General features: G+C 39.5%; 1 protein-coding gene across 12 annotated transcripts in view; it reads right to left on the bottom strand.

Moving 5' to 3' along the window:
- TXNRD1 (thioredoxin reductase 1) overlaps positions 1-23,496 on the bottom strand; it is a 152,911-nt gene that overhangs the window by 37,980 nt on the left and 91,435 nt on the right. For 7 of the 12 annotated variants that reach the window (XM_019038709.3, XM_063694267.1, XM_019038707.4 and 4 more), the window contains 9 exons: positions 18,382-18,504; positions 16,481-16,553; positions 13,896-14,015; positions 10,669-10,811; positions 10,139-10,254; positions 8,405-8,630; positions 5,318-5,410; positions 4,321-4,397; positions 3,074-3,230 (listed from right to left, as the gene is read on the bottom strand). In XM_019038709.3, coding sequence (XP_018894254.3) covers positions 3,074-3,230; positions 4,321-4,397; positions 5,318-5,410; positions 8,405-8,630; positions 10,139-10,254; positions 10,669-10,811; positions 13,896-14,015; positions 16,481-16,553; positions 18,382-18,504 — 1,128 coding nt within the window. Of the gene's footprint in view, positions 1-3,073; positions 3,231-4,320; positions 4,398-5,317; positions 5,411-8,404; positions 8,631-10,138; positions 10,255-10,668; positions 10,812-13,895; positions 14,016-16,480; positions 16,554-18,381; positions 18,505-19,685; positions 20,027-23,496 lie in introns of all 12 variants that reach the window. The other 5 variants (XM_055357859.1, XM_063694264.1, XM_055357861.2 and 2 more) reach the window with 2 other exon arrangements.

Below are 23,496 nucleotides of genomic sequence, written 5' to 3'. Positions count from 1 at the left end.
CTGGGCATGGTGGCAGGCGCCTGTAATCCCAGCTACTCGGAAGGCTGAGGCAGGAGAATCGCTTGAACCCGGGAGGCAGAGGTTGCAGTGAGCCAAGATCACGCCATTGCACTCCAGCCTGGGGGACAAGAGTGAGTCTTCGTCTCAAAAAAAAGTAAAAAAAAAATCCCAATTAGGAAGTGGTTCTATAGTTCACACCCTTAATGTAAAACTGCACTATGCAGCCATTAAAATGGCAAAGAAGACCATGGGGAAAAAAAGGTTAACTCTTAGGACTATTTTTCAAAGCATACTGTATGATGTTAACAGGTATAGATGACAAGGGGATTCCATAGTCAAATGAACTTGTAAAGAACTGGATTAAGCAAATAAATGAGTTCCTCTATCAGATTTCTCAGAACTTTTAATATGCTGTGAATTGTGAAAAAATATATTATGTAAATGCCAAGGGTTTATAATGCCATCTAGTAAAAGCCTAGCAGTTATACTTATACACAGAGGCGATCCAAAGTAACATTCTGCATTTAAAATAAGAGAAGTACAATTCTCACTCTCTAAAACAGGGAGATAAAATCTTTAAAATATGCTCCCCTCTAGAAACAATAAATATAATCCATTTTCTCTAAAAAAAAAATACATAGACCCTTGGAATTCTAATTTAAAAGTAAAGGCAGACAACCACTTATACCACAGTGGTGTATCAGGGACCACATTTACCCTCCTGCTTTAAACAACTAGGCAACCAGACAGGGATGAAGCAACACTTTTTAAGACATCGACCAAGAGGCAGTGCAAGCCTGTGATCCCTGCGGGAAGGGAAACAAATGAGATGAGTCCTGTGACTGCTCCAGCTTACTGCTCAGAGACAGTTTCTAAGCCTCAGTGCAGAGAGGGAGAGCTCAAACAGAGCCCAGGGTCTTTCCTGGAAGCCAAGGTGGTTTCAAGTTGCAAGGCAGAAAACAAGAAAGGATGGAATTGCACGCATAAAGAGAGTTCTTGAGGTCTGTAGAGGTCTTCCTAGATTACGGCTGAGACAGAGAAGAGTATGTCCAACGGAAACAAAAAGATCCATGATTTTTTTTTTTTTTTTTTTTTTGGAGACAGGGTCTTACTCTGATGCCCAGGCTGGACTGCAGTGTGTGATCACAGCTCACTGCAGCCTTCACCTCCCAAGTTCGGGTGATTCTTCCACCTCAGCTCTCTGTGTAGCTGGGACTAGAGGCACGCACCACCTCACCCATCTCATTTTTTGTATATTTTGTAGAGATAGGGTTTTGCCATGTTGCCCAGGCTGCTTTCGAATTCCTGGGCAAGTGATCCTCCTGCCTCAGCCTCCCAATGTGCTGGGTTACAGGTGAGAGCCACTCTGCCCAGCTGTACCTTACTTTAAAGTACAACTCCATTCAATGTTTTAGCCTTTTTTTTTTTTAAGGAAACCACTGAGATATGAATTTAAGAATAAATTAAGTGCATCCAATCTCAAGCTATATTGAGGTACCAGATACTCAACAACTGCAACAATGCATACAAGATGTAATTCAAAGAGGTAGTCTTGTTAAATTTATTCTAAATAATAATACAAACCAACTGCTATTCCCTCAATAATCAGTCAATCTGGCATTCAAAATCTTTTTTAACCCTCAATCCATTAATTCAAAATATGAGATTTTATTATGCTACATCCCAAATAACCCCAGGTCACAAATTTTGCTAGCATCACTCTTTGAGATTCCCATTACTGTAACCAACTGAAACCAATGTAAGGAAAATGGGTAATGCCAAAATTCTTTACAACTAATGTTTCTGGAAACCTTTTTAAAAAACAGCTGTCTTTATTCTTTTCTGGCCATCTAGTCCCATGAAACATACTGAAGAGTTTTAACATCCTATACTGACTTTTAAAAAATCATTTTAAAATTCAATATAACATTTAACATATTCAACATTCTAAAACAGATATTTTCCTTTTTTTTTTTTTTTTTTTGAGACAGAGTCTCACTCTGTCGCCCAGGCTGGAGTGCAGTGGCGCAATCTCGGCTCACTGCAAGCTCCGCCTCCCGGGTTCAGGCCACTCTCCTGCCTCAGCCTCCAGAGTAGCTGGGACTACAGGCGCCTGCCACTACCACGCCCGGCTAATTTTTTGTATTTTTAGTAGACACAGGGTTTCACCATGTTAGCCAGAATGGTCTCGATCTCCTGACCTCGTGATCTGCCCGCATCAGCCCCCCAAAGTGCTGGGATTACAGGCACGAGCCAACGTACCTGGCCTCTAAGACAGATATTTTCTAAGGACTGGGTAATAAGGCCTGAATAGTGGTTTAAGCTACTTTGTACACTGACACCATTACCTAAATCCTCAAGTCCTTTTATAGCCCAGATAAGTGCCATAAAAAGACTTAGAACATTTTATTTATATTGGTAATGATGAAATTGACATAAAATACAACTGTTTAGAGTATATGGATATAAAGTACACTATTCAACAATAGTGCTGAAACTTGATTAATCAAGCTCTTTTTATTCATAGTGTGAATCCAAGATGTCAATTTTCTTTTTTTTTTTTTTTTAATTTTTTTTTTTTTGGTGGTGTCTCGCTCTGTAGCCATGGCAGGAGTAGAGTGGCATGATCTTGGCTCACTGCAACCTCTGCCTCCCGGTTCCCCGTTCAAGCAATTCTCCTGCCTCAGCCTCCTGAGTAGCTGGGATTACAGGCATGCACCACCATGCCCAGCTAATTTTTGTATTTTTAGTAGAGATGGGGTTTCGCCATGTTGGCCAGGCTGGTCTTGAACTCCTGACCTGGTGATCTGCCTGCCTCAGCCTCCCAAAGTATTGGGATTACAGGCATGAGCCACTGTGCCTGGTGGAGTGTCAATCTTCATAATAAAGTCACAATGTACAGCAGCCTTAATAATATCTTGTCTGGAATACAACTAATAAAGGACATCTAGGATGCCATCACCAAAATAACTAAATTATTCAAGATCTGCGAAACTTCCCAACTGCCCCCTAAATAAGGAACTGGGAGTATTACTGACAACAGTATCTAATGGGCAACAAGCACAACACTCACCTTGACGGTGGAACCTGCATAGAGCCTCTGAGCCAGCAATCTTCCTGCCTGGATTGCAACTGGGGTGAGCTCCACCTTATCCTCCAATATATCGCCAATGGCATAGATGTAAGGCACATTGGTCTGTTCTTCATCTGTGACAGGTATTTTTCCAGTCCTGCAATTTTATTCAGTTAAAAATCATCATTAATTACCATTATTAATTAAGGAGAACAAAATCTTCTGTTTTTCCAGGGAAGCCCAAAATTGTGACTCTAGCTGAGGGCAATGTTCTAATGTATTAAAAATAAAACAGAACAGCTCAAAGGAACAAAAATCTTATCATGACAATTCTGTCCACTGTTCTGAAAATCAAAGAAATAAGAAAACTCTAAGAAATCTGAGAATGGAAGAACTCCAACACAGTGGTTAAGAGTGAGGATTCTAAATTATAACTCCCCTCAAAATGGATAAAAGAAAACAAACAGGAAACACTAATGTGAATGGCACTGGAAGAAAAGTTTCATTTCTTCATAGCTGAAGAGCTCAACTATGGTAAAAATTAGGTTTAAAAAATCTAAAATTCGGCCAGGCACAGTGGCTCACACCTGTAATCCCAAAACTTTGGGAGGCTGATGTGGGTAGATCACTAGAGGCCAAAAGATGGAGACCAGCCTGGCCAGCATGATTATAGGTGTGATGGCAGGCGCCTGTAATCCAGCTATCAGGGAGGCTGAGGCACAAGAATCGCTTGAACCCAGGAAGCAGAGGTGGCAGTGACATGAGATTGCACTACTACACTCCAGCCTGGGTGACAGAGCGAGACTCTGTCTCAAAAAAACAAACATACCAACAAAAAACTAAAATTCTATAATTGACCAATGCTGTAAATAACTGAAATAGTATTAAATATGACATAATGGGCCAGGCACAGTGGCTCACACATGTAATCCCAGCACTTTGGGAGGCCAAGGCAGGTGGATCACCTGAGGTCAGGAGTTCGACACCAGCCTGACCAACATGGCGAAACCCCATCTCTACTAAAAATACAAAAATTAGCCGTGTGTGGTGGTGCATGCCTGTAATCCCAGCTACATAGGAGGCTGAGGCAGGAGAATGGCTTGATCCCAGGGTACGGAGGTTGCAGTGAGCCGAGATCGTGCCATTGTACTTCAGCCTGGGAGACAAGAGAGAAACTCCATCTCAAAAAAAAAACAAAAAAAACCAAAAAAACCACAAATATGACATAATAAAGATTTTTTTCTTACTTTTCATTTATCTTCACCCCTACGGTTTCTAAGCCAATTTTTCTTGTGCAAGCATCTCTTCCTATTGCCAGCAACACCTGAAAAATTATTAATATATTAGTGACTAATAACAAAAAGTCTTTGCATTTATTACCTAATCATATTTTTCTCTGCTTATTAAGCTAATCTGATTCATTTTTCAAACTTGGAAATAAATATTTCAGTAAGAAAGTAATGCAAGAGTTTAAATAAATTAAAATCTTCAGAAAAAAAATCCTTTGAACATATATGATATAGTAGAAATTATTTTCCACTTCTGATTAGGAAAAAGAGAATTCATAATGTCTTAATAAACCTATCCAAGTTTAAAGACAATGACATCATAGTCTGTAACTAAATTATTTTTTAAGTGGTTGCGTGGGGAGATGAAAGGAAAGAACACGGGACAGAAATTCTGGCTCATTTAAAAATTCTGTTGCCTTTGTATAGCCATTTGACTAATAATACTTTAAGTTACAGTGGAAAAAATCTGAAGCCATCCCTTTACCAAAACAATTTTTTTTTTTTTTTTTTTTTGAGATGGAGTCTCGCTCTGTCACCCAGGCTGGAGTGCAGTGGCACAATCTCGGCTCACTGCAACCTACGCCTCCTGGGTTCAAGCCATTCTCCTGCCTCAACGTCCCGAATAGCTGGGACTACAGGCGCATGCCACCACGCCCGGCTAATTTTTGTATTTTTAGTAGAGTCGGGGTTTCACCACGTTGGCCAGGATGGTCCCGATCTCCTGACCTCGTGATCTGCCTGCCTTGGCCTCCCAAAGTGCTGGGATTACAGGCGTGAGCTAACACACCTGGCCGCCAAAACAAATTTTAATATCGTAAGTTATTGAGATGTCTAAGAATTGGCATAGAACCAGTACATTTGGAAATCACTAAGAGCCATTTTAAGTTCCTATAAGATACCCAATAAGCACGTTATTTGCTTTCTGATAAAGTATTAACCTGGGCCCATTCCTTACCGTATTATATTCTCCTTCAATGATTTCCTCACTATTGGTGGACTGAGCTACTACTCTGAGTCGGCCTGGTGTCCCCGCTTCAATTTGTTCAACCTGTAAGAGTGATAAAGTTTTACTGTGAAATAAAGACATTTATCAAGTTGGATTCTCTACCTTCCCCTTCCATCTGGTTAACCCAAAGTTAAAATATAAAATCGTGCTTGAAAAGTCTTTTATGTCCCATCTCCCTCACTTAACATTATTAGGATGATAAATGATTATCTCCTTCTTTTTCGCTGCTCAATGTTGTCTGCTAGAGGGGCTTTCTTTCAAAGAGTTCTCAAACAATAAAATTCAGAGAAAAATGGGGGGGAAAAGCAAGCTACAGAAAGCACACTACCATCCCTAAAATCAAACCAATGACTTACTGCTTTTCCCAGGTTTCTATCTTGTGATTCACCCAGAATCATTAATCCCATGGAGGGCAACTGTTGCCCAAATTCAGAGATTCTCTTTTGACTACAGATGCTCAGCTTTCATTGACAACAAAGGATAGATTATATTAGAGCAGGACCATAGTGATATGGGTAACAGTCACAAAGTCTTAAAAATCGGAGTGGGCAAGGAGATGTGGGTGTTTATCAGAACCAGGGGGTGTTTTCAGTTGTTAAGGATGCAGAAAGAAATGAGCAAGCCCTGATACTTAAGTGATGGCAGAGGAGAATAAATATACCAACCCACTAAAAATAGATGTCAACAACAACCTACAGACTAGGTATAATGACTTAGAAACCCACCTGGGGTCGGGCGCGGTGGCGCACGCCTGTAATCCCAGCACTTTGGGAGGCCGAGGCGGGAGGATCACGAGGTCAGGAGATCGAGACCAGCCTGACCAACACAGTGAAACCCCGTCTCTACTAAAAATACAAAAATTAGCCGGGCGTGGTGGCGGGCGCCTGTAGTCCCAGCTACTCAGAAGGCTGAGGCAGAAGAATGGCGTGAACCCGGGAGGCGGAGCTTGCAGTGAGCCAAGATCACGCCACTGCACTCCAACCTAGGTGACAGAGCAAGACTCCATCTCAAAAAAGAAAAAAAAAAAACAAAAAAAAAAAAAACAAAAAAAAAACGAAACCCACCTGGGAAACTATCCAGGGTTATTTTATTTGACATCAATAAATAATAAAAATTTCCTTCCTGAATTCCCTTTCCTTCTTATATAGTTAAATAAGCCTCTCTGAACATACTGGAAAAGTCTTTCTTGTTTAATTTTAATCAAAATGTTCTAATCCTTGGAAAAGAGCTTAATTGGCCCATTGCTTAAGATTTGTTTGGAAATGATAAGGGCCTCATCCCACCTCCACCCTTATTCACTTTTGTACTTCAGTCAGGCCTTTTTGGTATCTAGAACAATATTTCTCCTCACAGAGCCTTTGTACACATACTACATTCTCTGTCCAAAATGTACCCTCTCCCCACTCTCCACAGAAGGTTCCTTCCATTCGGTCACTTTATAATACAGCAAGAGTTTAATACCCAGCTGTGGGAATCAGATACTCTGGTAACCCTATTTTACTAGGAATAGTCCACCAGGTTTTCAAAAGGTCCACAACTCCCCAAATGTTAAAAAATTGTATATAGGAAGATGTTACTTTCTATCAGTACAGCATATACATACAGCTGTTGTTTACGAATCATAGCTCTAATGCAAATATAGCATATATACCTCTACTCTAAAAAACAGCTACAGGCCAGGCGCAGTGGCTCAAGCCTGTAATCTCAGCACTTTGGGACGCTGCACTGGGAGGACCACTTGAGGTCAGGAGTTCAAGACCAGCCTGGCCAACATGGTGAAAGCCCTCTCTACTAAAAATATAAAAATTAGCCGGGTGTGGTGGCGCGTACCTGTGGCCCCAGTTACTCAGGAGGCTGAGGCACCAGAATCGCTTGAACTTGGGAGGCAGAGGTTGCAGTCAGCCGAGATTGGGCTACTGCACTCCAGCCTGGGTGACAGAGCGAAACTCTATCTCAAAAAAAAAAAAAAAAAAAAAAAAAAAGGTAAAAATAAAAAACAGCTACAGTAATCAAGCACTGACAGCTTCCAGGAAATTTGTGCCTTAATCTTCATAGCAATATTATGAGATGATTCACTTTAAACTTACTCTCTACCAGGTACTTTTCTAATTACTTTATAAGTGTTGGCTAATGCAATCCTCACAAGAATTGTTAGATGCTATTTTCAACCTCATTTTACAGAAGAAACGGGTTCAGAGAGGTAACTCTTCCAAAGTCATAGGCAAGAAACTGGCAGAATATTATCTGAATTCAGGTCGTTCTGATCCCAAAGTTCATATTCTTATCTATCAGCATTAGGAGCTCCAGAGTCACATACACAACTCAAGTCAACCCACTGATGAAAAAAAAAAAAAAAAAAAACACAACTATAATTCCTTAACTTTAACAAAATAGTCCCACCATTTCCCCTGCACTAGAGAAAATTATCTATTAGTCTGAGACACACACACACTAAGTGTTCAATTTTGTCACTCTTATATATGAAAACATTTGTGATAATGGTAACAAATCCCAGGTGTGACTTGGCATAGTATTAGCTCTTTTCAAAAGATTAAAAGAGCGAAAAAGGTTAGCACACATAAATAAATGAGATAATCACTTTCAGGGATGCCAGAGGTATGTAGTGTTTATGTTATCATATACCAAGGGGAAATGTCCTGTGGGGAGCCAGGGAGTGCAGGTGTGGCCTAGTGTTGAACTCTTATTTAAATCTCTGGTGCATATGAAGAAACAAAGTATTAACAGACCAAAGATGACAAAGGAATGCATAAACGAAAGCATTAAACAGAAGAGAAGAAAACCAAAATTTAGAAAGTTGACAAAGGAAGAGATTATTAATCTATAAATAAGAACAAAGCTATATAGGTGTTTAGATGGTAGGGAGGTACAAGTTTATATACCAGTATACAACAGTAGGGGAATCAGCATTCCTGATGGTTTATAATGCTGAAAGGATGCTTCTACCACCAACTCAACTCTCTTTTTGCCTTTTACCGTGAATGTAGAATCAACAAACCTACAGGCAAACCCACTTACTTTAATTGGTACAAACTGTCTTATAAACTTGATGCCATGTTCTTCCATGTGTTCACCAATTTTGTTGGCCATGTCCTGGTCAAATCCTCTAAGAAGAATGGACCTAACCATAACAGTGACGTCTAAACCAATACCAGCAAGAAATCCAGCGCACTCCAAAGCGACATAGGATGCTCCGACAACAAGGGTCTTACCCGGGCAGTAAGGCAAGGAGAAAAGATCATCACTGGGAAAAAAAAAAAAAAAAAGGAAGAAAGAAGGAAAAAAAAGTTCCTATATGAATAATTACTAAATCCAAGTACACATTTTTACTTTGACAAGAACATACTTTCAAGATGATAAACATTCTACTAGATACACAACATAATACATGAGAAGTTTTTATAATTCTTAGATACCCTTTCTTGCCACTCAGTTGCTTTGGGAGTAGCTCAAGCTACCCATAGCTAAACAGAGCAAACTGTGTAACTTCTGATATTAGTCAGTTAGTCCAATTCATCTTCACACTAAATGATTTTGAACTGTTTGGAACAAATTATAGATTTGCAAACCCTAACCTCCATCCTCATGCCACCACTCAGCTCTCTCTGAGGTGGAAAAACCTGTGTTGCTTGTCCTCAGCTGAAACACCAATTATTATCAAGAATGTGGACAAGGATGCAGAAAAAAAAAAAAACTTTCAATATCTTATAATATAAAAGCCACCTATAAGGAGTAGAACCTGACAAAAGTCTTCTAGTTGAGCTAGGGACACAGAGATCATAAAAGCATGTTAGAGAATGAGTTTTTAAAAAATATTGGAAGGGAGCCTGCTATTGTCTGAATGTTTATGTATCCCCAAAATGCACACATTAACATCCTAAACCCCAAGGCAATGATATTAGGGGTTGGGCTTTTGGAAGGTGATTGGGCCATGAGGGCAGAGCACTCATTAATGGGGCTAATGTCCTCATAAACAAGGCCCCAGAGACCTGCCTCTCCCTCTCCCACCATGTGAGAAAGGATAAAAGCATATACCAAAAAGAGCCTGAAGGAGTAGAGTAATTTATATCACAATCAGAAACTCCCGAGCAAAAAGCATCCAAGAAGACACATTTACCAACACTCTGTCTTAATGACTTCATAATTGAAAGCTCCTGAACAATGTCAGCAGTGTTACCATTTGACGGGCAAAAACAAACCACACAGCAAAACATCTCCTTGCTTGACTTGTTTCAGGAGGTCCTTCTACACTGACACTGCAACCATTCAAACAGCATTGAGTAGGGTCTAGATTCTGATAAATCTAAATGGCCTGACAGCCTCTAATTCTTTTAGCAGCCACTCTGCAAGTGTTAAAGGGTAATACATGATCCTCATTTTACAAAATCTAAATGTATATATGTATCATACCTATTTTACAAAATGTTTGTGAATATCCATTTGGTTTTATTACATACTTTCATACTCATACATGCATAAATTTTGAATACAAATGTAAATCTATATTAGTATGTTAGTGATACTCTGTGTAGCAAGATGACCAATGTTTGAAGTTTTCAATATTTAAAATGTTCTCCTTTAAAATCATTTTTCCTTTTTCTCTTTCTCCCAAACCCCTGCCCCCAGAGAGGGGCACAATGTGGCAAAGAAATCTTTCTGAAGCCCAAGAAACTGACGCAGTGGGTTTGAAGACAAATGCCAAAGCAATATCCACAATGGGTTTTTCTTTTCCACCCTGCTTTTTTTCTTTACCTGCTGATGCAGTATTCTTTGTCACCAGGGATGCCCAAGTAACGTGGTCTTTCACCAGTGGCAATGAGAAATCTCTCTGCTGAATAAATTTTTTCTTTGCCTTTATTATTTGTTGCCTACAAAGGAACCAATATGAAAACGTTATTAAGTAATCATTCCTCAGAATTGTAAACTTCATAGTTAACAAAGGCCATTCACTACATTGTCTCATTTCATCCTCATAATGAGGACAATAATATAGTAAAAAGGATAAATTAAGACTGAGTAGTTAACAGACTTACTCAAAGTCACAATGCTAGTAAGTGCTGGAGCCAAGCCTCAAAACCAGGTGGTCTGGTCCAGTATACTTACACTTTACCATACCTCCACACAAGGCCCCATAGGATGATATGATAGCAAAATCACCAAACTGGATAGTCTGGGTCACAGTGGCTATTACTTTTATTATAATACTTTAACATTTTCTAACCAAAGCTTTTAAAAAGAGAAAAAAGAAAAAAAAAAAGCTAGTCAGGATGTCACACAATTACCTTAATCCTGTGAGGACCAATAAATTGCCCGTAAGCATTCTCATAGACGACTTTTTTCTCCCGCAGAGCTACTCGGTAGCCCCAATTCAAAGAGCCAATGTGATTCTGTACAGCTTCTATCATTCTGTCCCAATCATGCTTAACTGTATAAGAAAATAAGACAAAATCTTGTTTGGCTTTTCAACTGCTGGCAAAGATCATTTCTCAATAACCACTCAAGTGAAATACAGGGAGCAGAGCTCTAAAAGGCAATCTGAAAGGGCAAATCCTCCATTTTGAGCACATATGCCACTTTTTCATCTTTAAATATTCTCTTATAAGACTAATACAATTAAATAATACAAGACAGATCCCCTGACAATTTTAAACTAAAATAACAATACACAAACTTTTTCCTTCTTTATCTAGAAACGAACTTGAATTTTACTGATTTCTGGGATATATTAAGGCTTAGGATTCTCTGTTCGTAAGAAAATCCAAGAGATTCTGATGTAGCCGAGTATGGAGTTACTACACTAGTAACAGTGTTTATGCCAGGGGCTGGCAAACTGCACCATGGGCCAATCCAGCCCATCACCTTTTTGTAAATAAAGCTTTATTAAAATACAGCCATGCTTATTTATTTCGATATTTTCTAGTGCTACTTTCACACTACATGAGCAGAGTTAAGTAGCTACTAGAGACCCTATGCCCCAAGAATCCTAAAATATTTACCATCTGGCCTTTTACGGAAAAAATTCACTGACTATTCATTTAGACAGGATTTTAAGAGTCTTATCACATTTCCCTCCAAACTCCCATATCTTATCAAAGAGAAAACTTTTTTATTCTTTTTGATTCTGTCATAATTCAATTAATCCTTTAAGTCAGGACACTAAAGTAATATTAAATTTCAAAGGATAAAAATCAACCCTTTGGTATTCAATAATCTCTCCTTTTTTTTTTTTCCAGACAGAGTCTCGCCCTGTTGCCCAGACTGGAATGCAGTGGCTCAGTCTGGGCTCACTGCAACCTCCGTACCCCTCAACCCAGGGTTCAAGCTATTCTCGTGCCTCAGCCTCAAGAGTAGCTGGGACTACAAGTGTGGGCCATCATGCCCAGCTAATTGTTTATATTTTTAGTAGAGACGCAGTTTTGCCACATTGGCCAGGCTGGTCTCAAACTCCAGACCTCAAGTGCTCTGCCGACTTCAGCCTCCCAAAGTGCTGGGATTACAGGCATGAGTCATTGAACCCAGCCTCAATAATCTCTTCTTTAGAGACAGGGTCTCACTCTGTTGCCCAGGCTGGAGTGCAGTGGTGCAATCAATCACAGCTCACTGCAGCCTTGAACTCCTGGGCTCAAATTATCCCCCTGCTTCAGCCTCCTGAGAAGCTGGGACTATAGGAGAGGGCTTCCATGCCCGACTAATTATTCTTTGTAGAGACAGGCTCTTGCTTTGTTGTCCAAGGTAGTCTCGAACTTCTGGTCTCAAACTGATCCTTTCCCCTTGGCCTCCTAAACTGTTGGGATTACAGGCATGATCCTGGCTGGCTATACAGTAAGTGTTGAAAATAGGTTTATAACACTTACTGGCCAGCCTCTGGAAGTGGGAATGACAGCACAAAAAACTGATTTATAGCCTCCAAGAGAACAGATAGATCATGGATATTGAATTCATATGATCATAATGTTAGAATTAGAGCAAACCTTAAGAAATTGGTTCAACTGAAAAAAAAAAAAAAAAAAAAGTAACTGCAGATGCCACTGCGGTTATGGTTCTAGAGGACCAGGTAGCTTGTGGGTGGGGAAGGCTGCAGGAAGCTTGGGCTAACCTCCCTGCCTGGCCTCTGTCTACCACCACTACAAAAGGCTCAGGACTTGCTGTTTCTCTGCTAGGAGTGGAATAGAATAGTATATAACTCACCCACATGTGCTAATCATCTAAGCTGCAGTAATTATCAATGTTTTACAAAATTTCCTCTTATATCCCTCTCTCTCTTAAGGGTCTGAGCAAACAATGTGACCCCAACATTATAAACCTTTAAAAGTTAGTGATTTTCTAAGATTCCAGACTTGGAAAAGGTACTATTATTTTAAGTAGGAAGTAAAAGCATCAACAAAAGAAGCATAACTAGTTTGAGTGAGAGCAAAATTTTTCCAAGTATACATTTATGCCTTATCTTTACATTTAATAAACAAAACCCCAAAAAAGCCATAAAATGTTTATCCTGGCTACCAGCTGGAATATTTTCCCTCAAATGCTCCATAATGCATAGGTCTCAAACCTCAAATCACATAGGGGTTGGAGTTTCACTCTTCACAACAGAGTGACATATGTCATAAATTAGCCAGGAAGCTATGCCAGATCTCACTTCATTCTTCTACTAAATAATGCAATCTACTTTCTAAAATTAACAATTCCACCAGGCACGGTGGCTCACACCTGTAATCCCAGCACTTTGGGAGGCTGAGGCAGGTGGATCATGAGGTCAGGAGATTGAGACCATCCTGGCTAACATGGTAAAACCCCATCTCTACTAAAAATGCAAAAAATTAGCCAGGCGTGGTGGCAGGTGCCTGTAATCCCAGCTACTTGGGAGGCTGAGGCAGAAGAATGGCGTGAACCCGGGAGGCGGAGCTTGCAGTGAGCCGAGATCGTGCCACTGCACTCCAGCCTGGGCGACACAGCGAGACTCCGTCTCAAATAAATAAATAAATAAATAAATAAATAAATAAATAAATAAATAAATAAAAATAAAATTAACAATTCCAATCTCTTAAACTCGTCTAGGGTTTCTAGGGTACTCTAAATATTTTTAATCCAACAAAGCCTAACCACCCCCTCCTGAACAAACAACCCCCACCCCCCACAAACATCGGCTCATGAAACAGACTTCTTTGGAGGGAGAAAAATGCAACATGAAAGAAAGCAAATGCAATTAGTACTTCCTTACAAATTATAAACATTGTATGATTTCTCACAAATACTACATGACAATATATTCAAAAGAACTCTAATTTTATATTGCAGAAATACCATAGTCCAAATGCAGTATCTGTTGTTACCATAACAACTATGTAAATACTTGACAAAGGATAACTCCAGTGATTATATCCATCAAAAATGTAAACAATAAAAACAACTAGGCTATTTGCTATCTTCATGAAAATGGACGATGCATTACGAAGATTGCAGCTCAAACCCCCAAAAGCACAAACAGAAGAGTAGCTTTTCCCTCTCATACCTGTCTCCTCGACTTTCCATCCATAGTTTCGAGAGTCTTGCAGGGCTTGTCCTAACAAAGCTGCTTGATGCATCAGTTTTTTAGGTATGCAACCCACATTCACACATGTTCCTCCGAGACCTACAACAACATTGAGAAATCAGTTTATAACCTGCTTTCCAAGCCTTACAAACATTCAAAGAACAAAGTCAACAATTATTACAACTCTAAGAAATATTGTATTATATTTGCTTAATGTGGCCAGTAATAAAGTTTATTCCTAACTCTTACAACATTCATAAATTCAGAGACCCTTACATACCAAACACGGTAACATCATCCTAAAACAAAACAAAAAGAGGGGCAGATTTCCACAATTTCCGTATACTTCAAAGATACAAAATTAACTGACTGCTGATAAAGATGCCAGAAATTGAAATCTTACTATGTACACAACCCTACACAGACGACCCGACTTACGATTTTTCTCTTTATGTTGATACCCATACACCCATACTGTGTTTCACTTTCAGTTCAGTATTCAATAAATTATATGAGATATTCAACACTTTATTATAAAATAGGCTTTGTGTTAGATGATTTTGCCCAACTGTAGGTTAATGTAAGTTTTCGGAGCATGTTTAAGGTAGACTAGGCTAAGCTATGATGTTCGGGAGGTTAGGTGTATTAAATGCATTTTCGACTTGTTTTCAACTTACAAAGGATTTTATCAGGATGTAGTCCCCCATTGTAATTCAAGCAGCATCTGTACTTGCCATTGAATCTATGCAGAGGTAACTGATAAAGGGGTTGCTATGCTGGGGATGATTAGAGTGCAGTGGGTCTTAAACTGCATATAAAATTTGGTGTATATTGGCTGGGCGTGGTGGCTCACGCCTGTAATCCCAGCACTTTGGGAGGCCGAGGCGGGTGGATCATTTGAGGTCAGGAGTTCGAGACCAGCCTGGCCAACATGGTGAAACCCTGTCTCTACTGAAAGTACAAAAAATTAGCTGGGCATGGTGGTATGTGTCTGTAATCCCAGCTACTCAGGAGGCTGAGGCAGGAGAACTGCTTGTACCCAGGAGGTGGAGGTTGCAGTGAGCCAAGATAGCGCCACTGCACTCCAGCCCGGGCGACAGAGCGAGACTCCATCTCAAAAAAAAAAAAAAAAAGAAAAAGAAAAAAATTTTGGTGTATATGTGCATTTTTTTAAGGAGGTGGCCTACAGCATTCACTTGGTTTTTTAAAGGATGCATGACTTCCCTTGCTCCCTAAAGATAGGTTTAGTATCCCTAAGCTTAAAGAATATGGTGACAGCTTGTTTGCATTAGAACAAAACACAGGCAGGTGACCAAAATGACATAAGTAAGAGTGAAAGATGGCAACAGACTTCACAGCTCAAAGTAAGTTCTCTGAGTAGAATGCTACCAGTTGTCACTCTGGAGTATATGCTCCACAGGTCAGAAGGGATATACCTAGTACCAAGAGCAGTGTCTGACACAGATTGACACATTAAATATCTGCTGAATGGATGAATCAGAAATTGTGACATTGCCTTATCTGGACTTCCTGCTTCTTGGCTCCTTCTAATGCAAGCAGCCAAGTAATCTTTAAAAAATCTTATATTATCACATGGCTCCCCTGCCTTAAAGTCTTCAAAGGCTCATTTATATGCTCTGATTAGTCCAATTTAGTCCAAATTATATGCTTTGATTAGTCCAAATTCCTCATCTTGGCCTACAAAGCCCTCAATAGTGACACCTGCCTTCCTCTCTGGTCTCATCTCACACTACCGCCTCCAGCTCCCATTATCCATGCCACAACCATGAAGGACTTTTACCTACCTCAGGGCCTTTGTATGTGCTATCCTCAAAGAAAGAGAAGCTGCCTGGAAGGTTCTGCCTCACCTTTTGACAGCTGGCTCATTCTCATTCTTTGGCCTCTTCTAAATGTCACCTCTTCAGATGTCTTCCTTGATAATCTTCTCGAAGTTAAATTCTCCTTTATCCACTTCCTCTCTATGCCACTATATTAATTTTTTCAATACCGCTTACCACAACTCCTAAAGTTCTTAGGTATCTTTTGTCTCCCCACTTAGAATATAAGCTTCACAAGGGCATGAACTTTGAATATGCCAAGTTCACTGCTATATCGTCACTGCCTTGGTTCATAATAAATCTTCAGTAAATATTATGAACATATAATTCATCAAGACTCAGAAGCAGCAAGGGCTATACAGTAGGGTATCTTATTCCAACTCTTGTTGAATGTGGGAGGTAGATTTAAAACAAATCCACATATGAAAAGTTTAAATTTTCAGTTATTAAGCCCCTATATATGCTAGATTAGTCAAATACTTACCTTTAAATCATAGCTTGTAGACAGGGTTCTTACTTCTTGACTCTGTGCCAAAGAACCTAAATTTTTAGCATTTAACCTGATCCATTTTAACTTGGCTCAAATAAAAGATATATATGTTTTGGGGCTGGTTTTTCTTTAACTTAGTTTTTGATTTTTTAAATTAGGCTTTAGGAACCAGTTAGATTATTGCCAGGGGAAAACTACTTCGGCAACATCACTTCTAGAGTATTTTAAAAGCTTACCCCATCTAGTTCCAAGAGGGGTGGGAGTGACAAAGTCCAGGACCATCACCTTCTTGCCATATTGGGCTGCCTCCTGGAAAATAAAATTATTAAAGTGAGTTGGAAAGGTTAACATGACAGATTGGAAATGGGCTGTTAAAAATCCATGATTTTTTTTAAGCTATAGAGCTTAAAGCATAACGAGTAATTAATACCTGGGTACTTCATACACCATGATGATTAGTTAAACTCCAGGATAAAAATTAACAGATATTCAGATAGTTCTGAGAGTAGATTTTAAAATTATGCAGAATAGAGTAGTAAAATTGTTAGAATCAGCTGGAAACCTTAGACTTCTCTCACATAATTCCACTCAAACAATAACAGATTCAGCAATAACCTGAAAAAAGAAAGTGGCCATTTCCAAGCAAGTTGCCAAGTAGCTGAAAAAGCAGGTTTACTGATAGTCTACAGCCCTTAATGCAACCTGTATCCTATAAGGTGATATTTTAAAAATCATTTTAAAGTTTAATCTAATTTGGTTTCTAAGGCAGAATACTGAAGAAGTTTTTCTTCTGTATTACAAGATTTCCTAAAATTTTCATATGAGGCGCTCATGAAAAAGTTGACAACATCTATGATGTTTCCAAATATATTTTTAGGGAGGGAAACAAGAGTTAGAAGTTTGTTTTGCAGAATATCTTTTATCATTCTCAGAGAATAAGCTTTGTATATTGGCAACTAGACCTCCAAAGGTTATTTGAAAGGACTGAGTCTACACGTCTTTCAAACACACCACCACTGGAGTAAAATACATCAGGTATTATTCCTCAATTACTTTCAGTAAAGCATTGCTTCATGCTACGTACTGGTCTGCAGTATTTGGGCAGCTTCTACCTATTACTGATTCAGCACAAGCTACACCTTAGGGAATTATAACCACTTCATCTTTCAAAGGAACCTGTTGGGTAAGGATGACAGGCCCAAGGGGTCCTCACATGGGAAATTTATCTTGATTCAGAACCAGGAGCCTCACTCCTAACCTTCTTTATTTATACATCCTCTTCCCAATCACCCTCAGACCACAGAGTTAGTGGTTATTAGATAACCTCACATACACGAAAAGCAAATCATTTTTAATAAATGGGTTTAAGAAACCCAATTGCTCCTCATCTTTTTTTATATTGGAGAGAAGGGGTTATGGACAGGGAAATCATTCAAGTGAAAAAGACAAATATTAACTAAGAAATATATTTGCTTAATATTTCAGACCATTTCCACACAATACCCATATATATGTGTGTGTGTGTATATATATATATATATATATATATATATATATATATATTTTTTTTTTTTAAGACAGAGTTTTGCTCCTGTTGACCAGGCTGGAGTGCAATGGTGCGATCTCAGCTCACTGCAAACTCGGCCTCCAAGGTTCAAGCCATTCTCCTGCCTCAGCCTCCCAAGTAACTGGGATTACAGGTGCCCACCACCACGCCCGGCTAATTTTTGTATTTTTAGTAGAGATGGAGTTTCACCACATTGGCCAGGCTGGTCTTAAACTCCTGACCTCAGGTGATCCGCCCACCTCGGACTCCCAAAGTGCTGGGATTACAGGCGTGAGTCACCACACCAGGCACAACACCCTTATTATCTCTGAAAAATCAATTAAAGTGAACGGAAACATGTTCCAAAATACTGGGCCCTATACTTTAATATAAGAAATGTATATTTTAATCTGGAAAAATGATTTATAAAGTGGTCCCTTACGATGTCCATGTCCTGCCCAAGTTAATGTGCAAAATATCACAGGAGTGGATCAAATAAATTCCACAGAGAGTGGAGAGAACCCTGTCAGGGATGTTAATATTCTAATCACCACCCAGACAACAGACAATAGACAACACAAGGAGCCTTGCCTTAGCAGCTGCCAGACCTCCTGAGCCACCTCCAATGATGATAAGGTCATAGTCATAGGACTCGGGAAGATCTTCAGGGCCGTTCATTTTTAGTAGCTTTTGAAGTCTGCCCTCCTGATAAGCCTAAAGAAAAATAACAGAAGAGAAAATAATTTACCTTAAAATCAGCAATGTCCAAAAAGCTTTGTAAGAAAATCTTTTCTTAAAGAAAAACAAAAGGAATTTTCAAAGGGAAGATGTTGTTTAATTACAGCATACAGATGGAAATATTCGACCTTCCTTAAAGTTGTGAACTGCTTGCTTTATCTTAGTTTATTAACCCCAAAGATGGTCACTGCTAACTACTTTGAAGTGTTCGTATAGTACCTCTACATAAGTAAACCAACTTAGGTCTAAATCAGGTTTAATCAGCCTTTTTTTCCTAGAATTTTTAAACTAGGTTTTAAAGATAGGGGCTTGGTAAATATGGGCATAGCTTAATCTCAATATAACAATTTTAAAAGACCAGCCAAATATTTATTTAAGACATTTCTATACTGTTTGGCTGGGGCATAACATCTAAAAATTCAGAACAAAACTGTCAATTGATACTGACCTGCATGAAAAGTTAAACGTGAAAGTTGCTGCTTTTGTAGGATATTTTAAATAGGCACAACTCTGCAAAGCTCATTCCTTTAATTTGCATACGCATGAAGTCTCCCATATTTAATATTTAGTTTCCATATACTTAGCAAGTAACAGACTTTTAAATTTAGGTGTTAGACTTAATTTTTAAAAAATCATTTCATTCCACTAATATAATTCTGATACACATTAATTATATTTCATATTCGTTTAATACAATATTTTGGTGATATATTTAATATTATCGCTTACTAAAATAAAAATCTATGTTAACAAGAGATAATGACTGAGAAAGTTGTTAACAAGCACAATAAAATGTTTTCAAAAAATCAAGTAGGCCAGGCACAGTGGCTCACGCCTGTAATCCCAGCACTTTGGGAAGCCAAGGCGGGAGGATCACTTGAAGTCAGGAGTTTGAGATCAGCCTGGCCAACGGGGTGAACCCTGTCTCTACTAAAAATACAAAAATTAGCCAGGTGTAGTGGCGGGTGCCTGTAATCTCAGCTACTCTGGAGGCTGAGGCAGGAGAAGCGCTTGAACCCGGGAGGCAGACGTTGCAGTGAGCCAAGATTGCACCACTGCACTCCAGCCTGGGAGTCTCACAGAGTGAGACTCCATCTCATTTTAAAAAACAAACAAAAAGCCTTAACTTTAATAACAAAAAAATCCCCCAAACTTACCAGCCCAAACTGCACATTTCTCTCTTGCCTACCATCAGATGTAGGGGGTGAAAGGCAGAGCTTGGGGTCAGCGGAAGAAGAAGGTTCTTGGGATGTGGAAGGGGGTGCGGTGGAGCAATGTGAAGGAGGAAGCACAGCACTGTGGCTACCTGTTGGCAGGATGGCGGGCATACGTAGTGGCTCAGGGACTGAAGGGAGAACACCTGGAAACCAGCAACAGTGGGGGCAAGACTGCACCACCCTGACAGTCTGCACAAAAGGTCTAGCATGAGAGGCTGGTAAACACAGCCAGTAGTCATCAACTGGCATTATGGCCAAGGTTCCTCCTTCAATACAAAGCACTGTGGGGGAAAAACAATTTGGTAACAATAGCCATTCGATCAAAGGATCAATTATGCTTCAAGTAACTAGTGTGACTCCCTACTCAGTCTCAAAAGGGCATGACTTCCTGGTTTAAGAGTTAACTAATATATCCAGTTAGATGTTCTGCTGGAAAAATAACATACAATCATTTTTTATCTCAACCTCATTTTATCTGCATGAAATTAGCAAAGATGGTGACAGAACACAATAACTGGCTGTCTAAATGAAAACCATGGTTCTAGGAATCCCCCTCCTCCAACATACCTACTAGAACAAATACCAGAAAATGTATCCTCATGCTGAAAAGTCACATATTCCCTTCACCAATGTTTACAATCTGTCCCTTACTGAAATTCTGTATGTAACCTGGCTTCTCCTGGTTCAAGCTTAAAGTCAAATTGTATCAACCAGTGCACAGATTTTACCAAAAAAGCTCTGAATGAACCTCACCATTTTTAAGCACTGTAGGTAAAATTTACCAATTGGCAAGACACAGGCAATTGAAGCATTCAGCTGACCTTAGAATGAAACATTATGAGACTGAGTGAGGTGGCTCATGCCTGTAATCCCAGCACTTTGGGAGGCCGAAGCGGGCGGGCTGCCTGAGCTCAGGAGTTCACAACCAGCCTGGGCAACACGGTGAAACCCTGTCTCTACTAAAATACAAAAAAAATTAGCCGGGCATGGAGGCGTGCACCTGTAGTACCAGCTATTCGGGAGGGTGAGGCAGGAGAACTGCATGAACCCAGGAGGCGGAGACTGCAGTGAGCCAAGATCATGCCACTGCACACTCCAGCCTGGGTGACAGAGCAAGATTCCGTCTCAAAAAAAAAGAAACATTGTTTTTAAATTTTAACCAAACATAAATTGAAAGTGCTATCATTCAGTTCCATGTAAGTGGTACTTCACCTGAAATATAAATAAGATAGACAGTAGAAAACAGCTCCCCCAAACAGTAGAAGGTAGCACAGAGATGGGATAAGGAAAGGAGAAAAATCCCCCCAGCCTCTTCCAACTACAACTGCTAGAAATTATGTCCGCTGACTGTGGTGGCTGCTACAGAGGTTCTCAAACTCTTTCATCTCAGGACTCCTTTACAATCTTAAACAGAGCTTTAAAATTGAGACTCCAAAGAGCTTGTTAATGTGGGTTTTATCTATTTACTATATTAGAAATTAAAACTAAGAAGAAACTTAAAATATTCATTAACAAATTAAAAATAATATATTTATTAAATGTTAATGTATTTTTATTTAAAAATTTTTTTTAATTAGAAGAATGGCACTGTTTTGTATCTTTGTGATTCTCTTTAATGTCTGACAACAAAAGACAGCTCATATCTGTTTCTCCATTCAATCTGTTGCCACATCACCTGTCATATAACCTCTGGAAAACTTCACAGTTTACATGCAAGAGAATTAAGAGTGAAAAGGGCAGCTGGGCGTGGTGGCTCACGCCTGTAATCCCAGCACTTTGGGAGGCCAAGGCGGGTGGATCATGAGGTCCGGAGATCGAGACCATCCTGGCTAACACGGTGAAACCCCGTCTCTACTACAAATATAAAAAATTAGCTGGGCGTGGTGGCAGGTGCCTGTAGTCCCAGCTACTCGAGAGGCTGAGGCAGGAGAATGGCGTGAACCCGGGAGGCGGAGCTCACAGTGAGGCAAGATCATGCCACTGCACTCCAGCCTGGGCTACAGAGTGAGACTCCATCTCAAAAAAAAAAAAGAAAAAGAAAAAGAAAGAAAAGGGCAAACAGCATCTTAGTATTATGAAAATAATTCTGACCTTAAAGTATGCCAAAAGGGCCTCATACACTTTGAGAACCACTGCTATAGAATATGAGATGACCTGCAGGCAATTGTCACTTGTTGGCAAGGCTTACACATTAGATAGTCTTCATTTTCATCCACCTGCCTGTCATAGTAATCCCTTTCCCCAGATCCACTCCTAGTAAAACACTGCTCCAGTCTCCCCCAAAAAGGGCACAAAACAGAAAGCAATTCAACTGTGGCAGTCTTTTAAAATCGGAATAAGCAATCCTGACTTTTCCCCCAAACATAGTTTCTATCCTTTGCCAGATTTGTGCTTTTATTTCCCCTACCATTATAGATGGCTCTGATGCAGAAATAACCTGTGTTAAAATACTTGCTCTACCACTCACAAGGCCAGGTGACTTTGACCAATCACCTAATCCTTAACGAAGCTAACAGGTTCCTGACCTCATCAAATGGCTGAGTTTAAGAAAGATAATGCATGTTAGCATAGTGGCTGGTAGGAATTAATCCCTTTAAGTTACTAATTCTCCATCTCCTGAAGAAGGGAAATTGCCTGGAACTAAGTCAAGAAGTGCTGGAATGTATTTACACCAGTGTCCTCCGCTGAGCTTCCCTGCGTCAATCTCCACTATTTTGAAATGCCCTCTTCCTAACAAATCTTGATCCAGTATATAGACAGACTAGCATAATGTTATTTCTATTCAGTATACAAACGTATTAGCAAGAAACAAGCAGATTTGCAGTTTGATTCTTAACCTCTATAAATTTTTAATCTCCTTTTTTCTTCAAGGTAAGCAGTCACTTTAATTTCGAAATTTCAAAAATGATGAGGCAATCCATCATCCTCATCATTTTACTGGTTGGTGTCATGCCAACCAGTAAAAATAGAAACAGAAGTGGTCAACTTTATATTTTAACAGCTATTAACTTTAGAGAAGACCAAAAAAATTACCTCTCCTAAGCCTCCAGATTCTCTATTAATGCTTTTAAATCATCACTGTCAAATACTCCTAGTAAAGACATGAGACATTCAACAGAGCAACTGAATGTCAGTAAAGTACTGGGGCGGGATCTTTTTGCTGTCATTAAGAGTACTTTTTCTTCCAAGAGCAGATCTCTGCAAAACCCAAGGAACTTGGTTGGTAGAGACATGCTGGAAATGAGGATGAGTGAGATCAAATGGTGCTTCCATGACTGCTACTATAAATCAAAGGATACTAGACACTAGCAAGGGTCAGCGCTCTTTCATATGTGAAAGGAGTAACTAATTTAGAAAATAATTTGCCAAGTTTCATGAGAAAGTTCTATTTTTGCTAAAACCTCTACTATATTATTGGTGAAGAACCTCATCTCCATATATGAAAAATCCTTCCTCTCAGTCTTGGTGTCATTTGTTGAGTCTTTGGATTTCCCTTTCCTGTACCACTAGACTTACTAGGAAAGTTTGCCACTGCTATGCATTAACAGATACCTAAACATTTGCCAAAGTATTGTTTAATGGCAAAATTCCACGACTACCAAAAATTAAGCTCCTATAGGGAGCAAGGGGAAGAAAGCTTATGGGTATGCTTACCACACCTTCTCAAGTTGTTTTCTTAATGACCCAAACTTTTGGCAATAATCTCCAAATAAAGTTGTAATTTATGCAACGGAAAGAAAAAAGCCTTTTT

This window comes from Gorilla gorilla, chromosome 10 (assembly GCF_029281585.2).
Source record: "Gorilla gorilla gorilla isolate KB3781 chromosome 10, NHGRI_mGorGor1-v2.1_pri, whole genome shotgun sequence".
Classification (NCBI taxonomy): Eukaryota; Metazoa; Chordata; class Mammalia; order Primates; family Hominidae; genus Gorilla; species Gorilla gorilla.
This window is presented reverse-complemented; position numbering and strand designations above follow the sequence as displayed.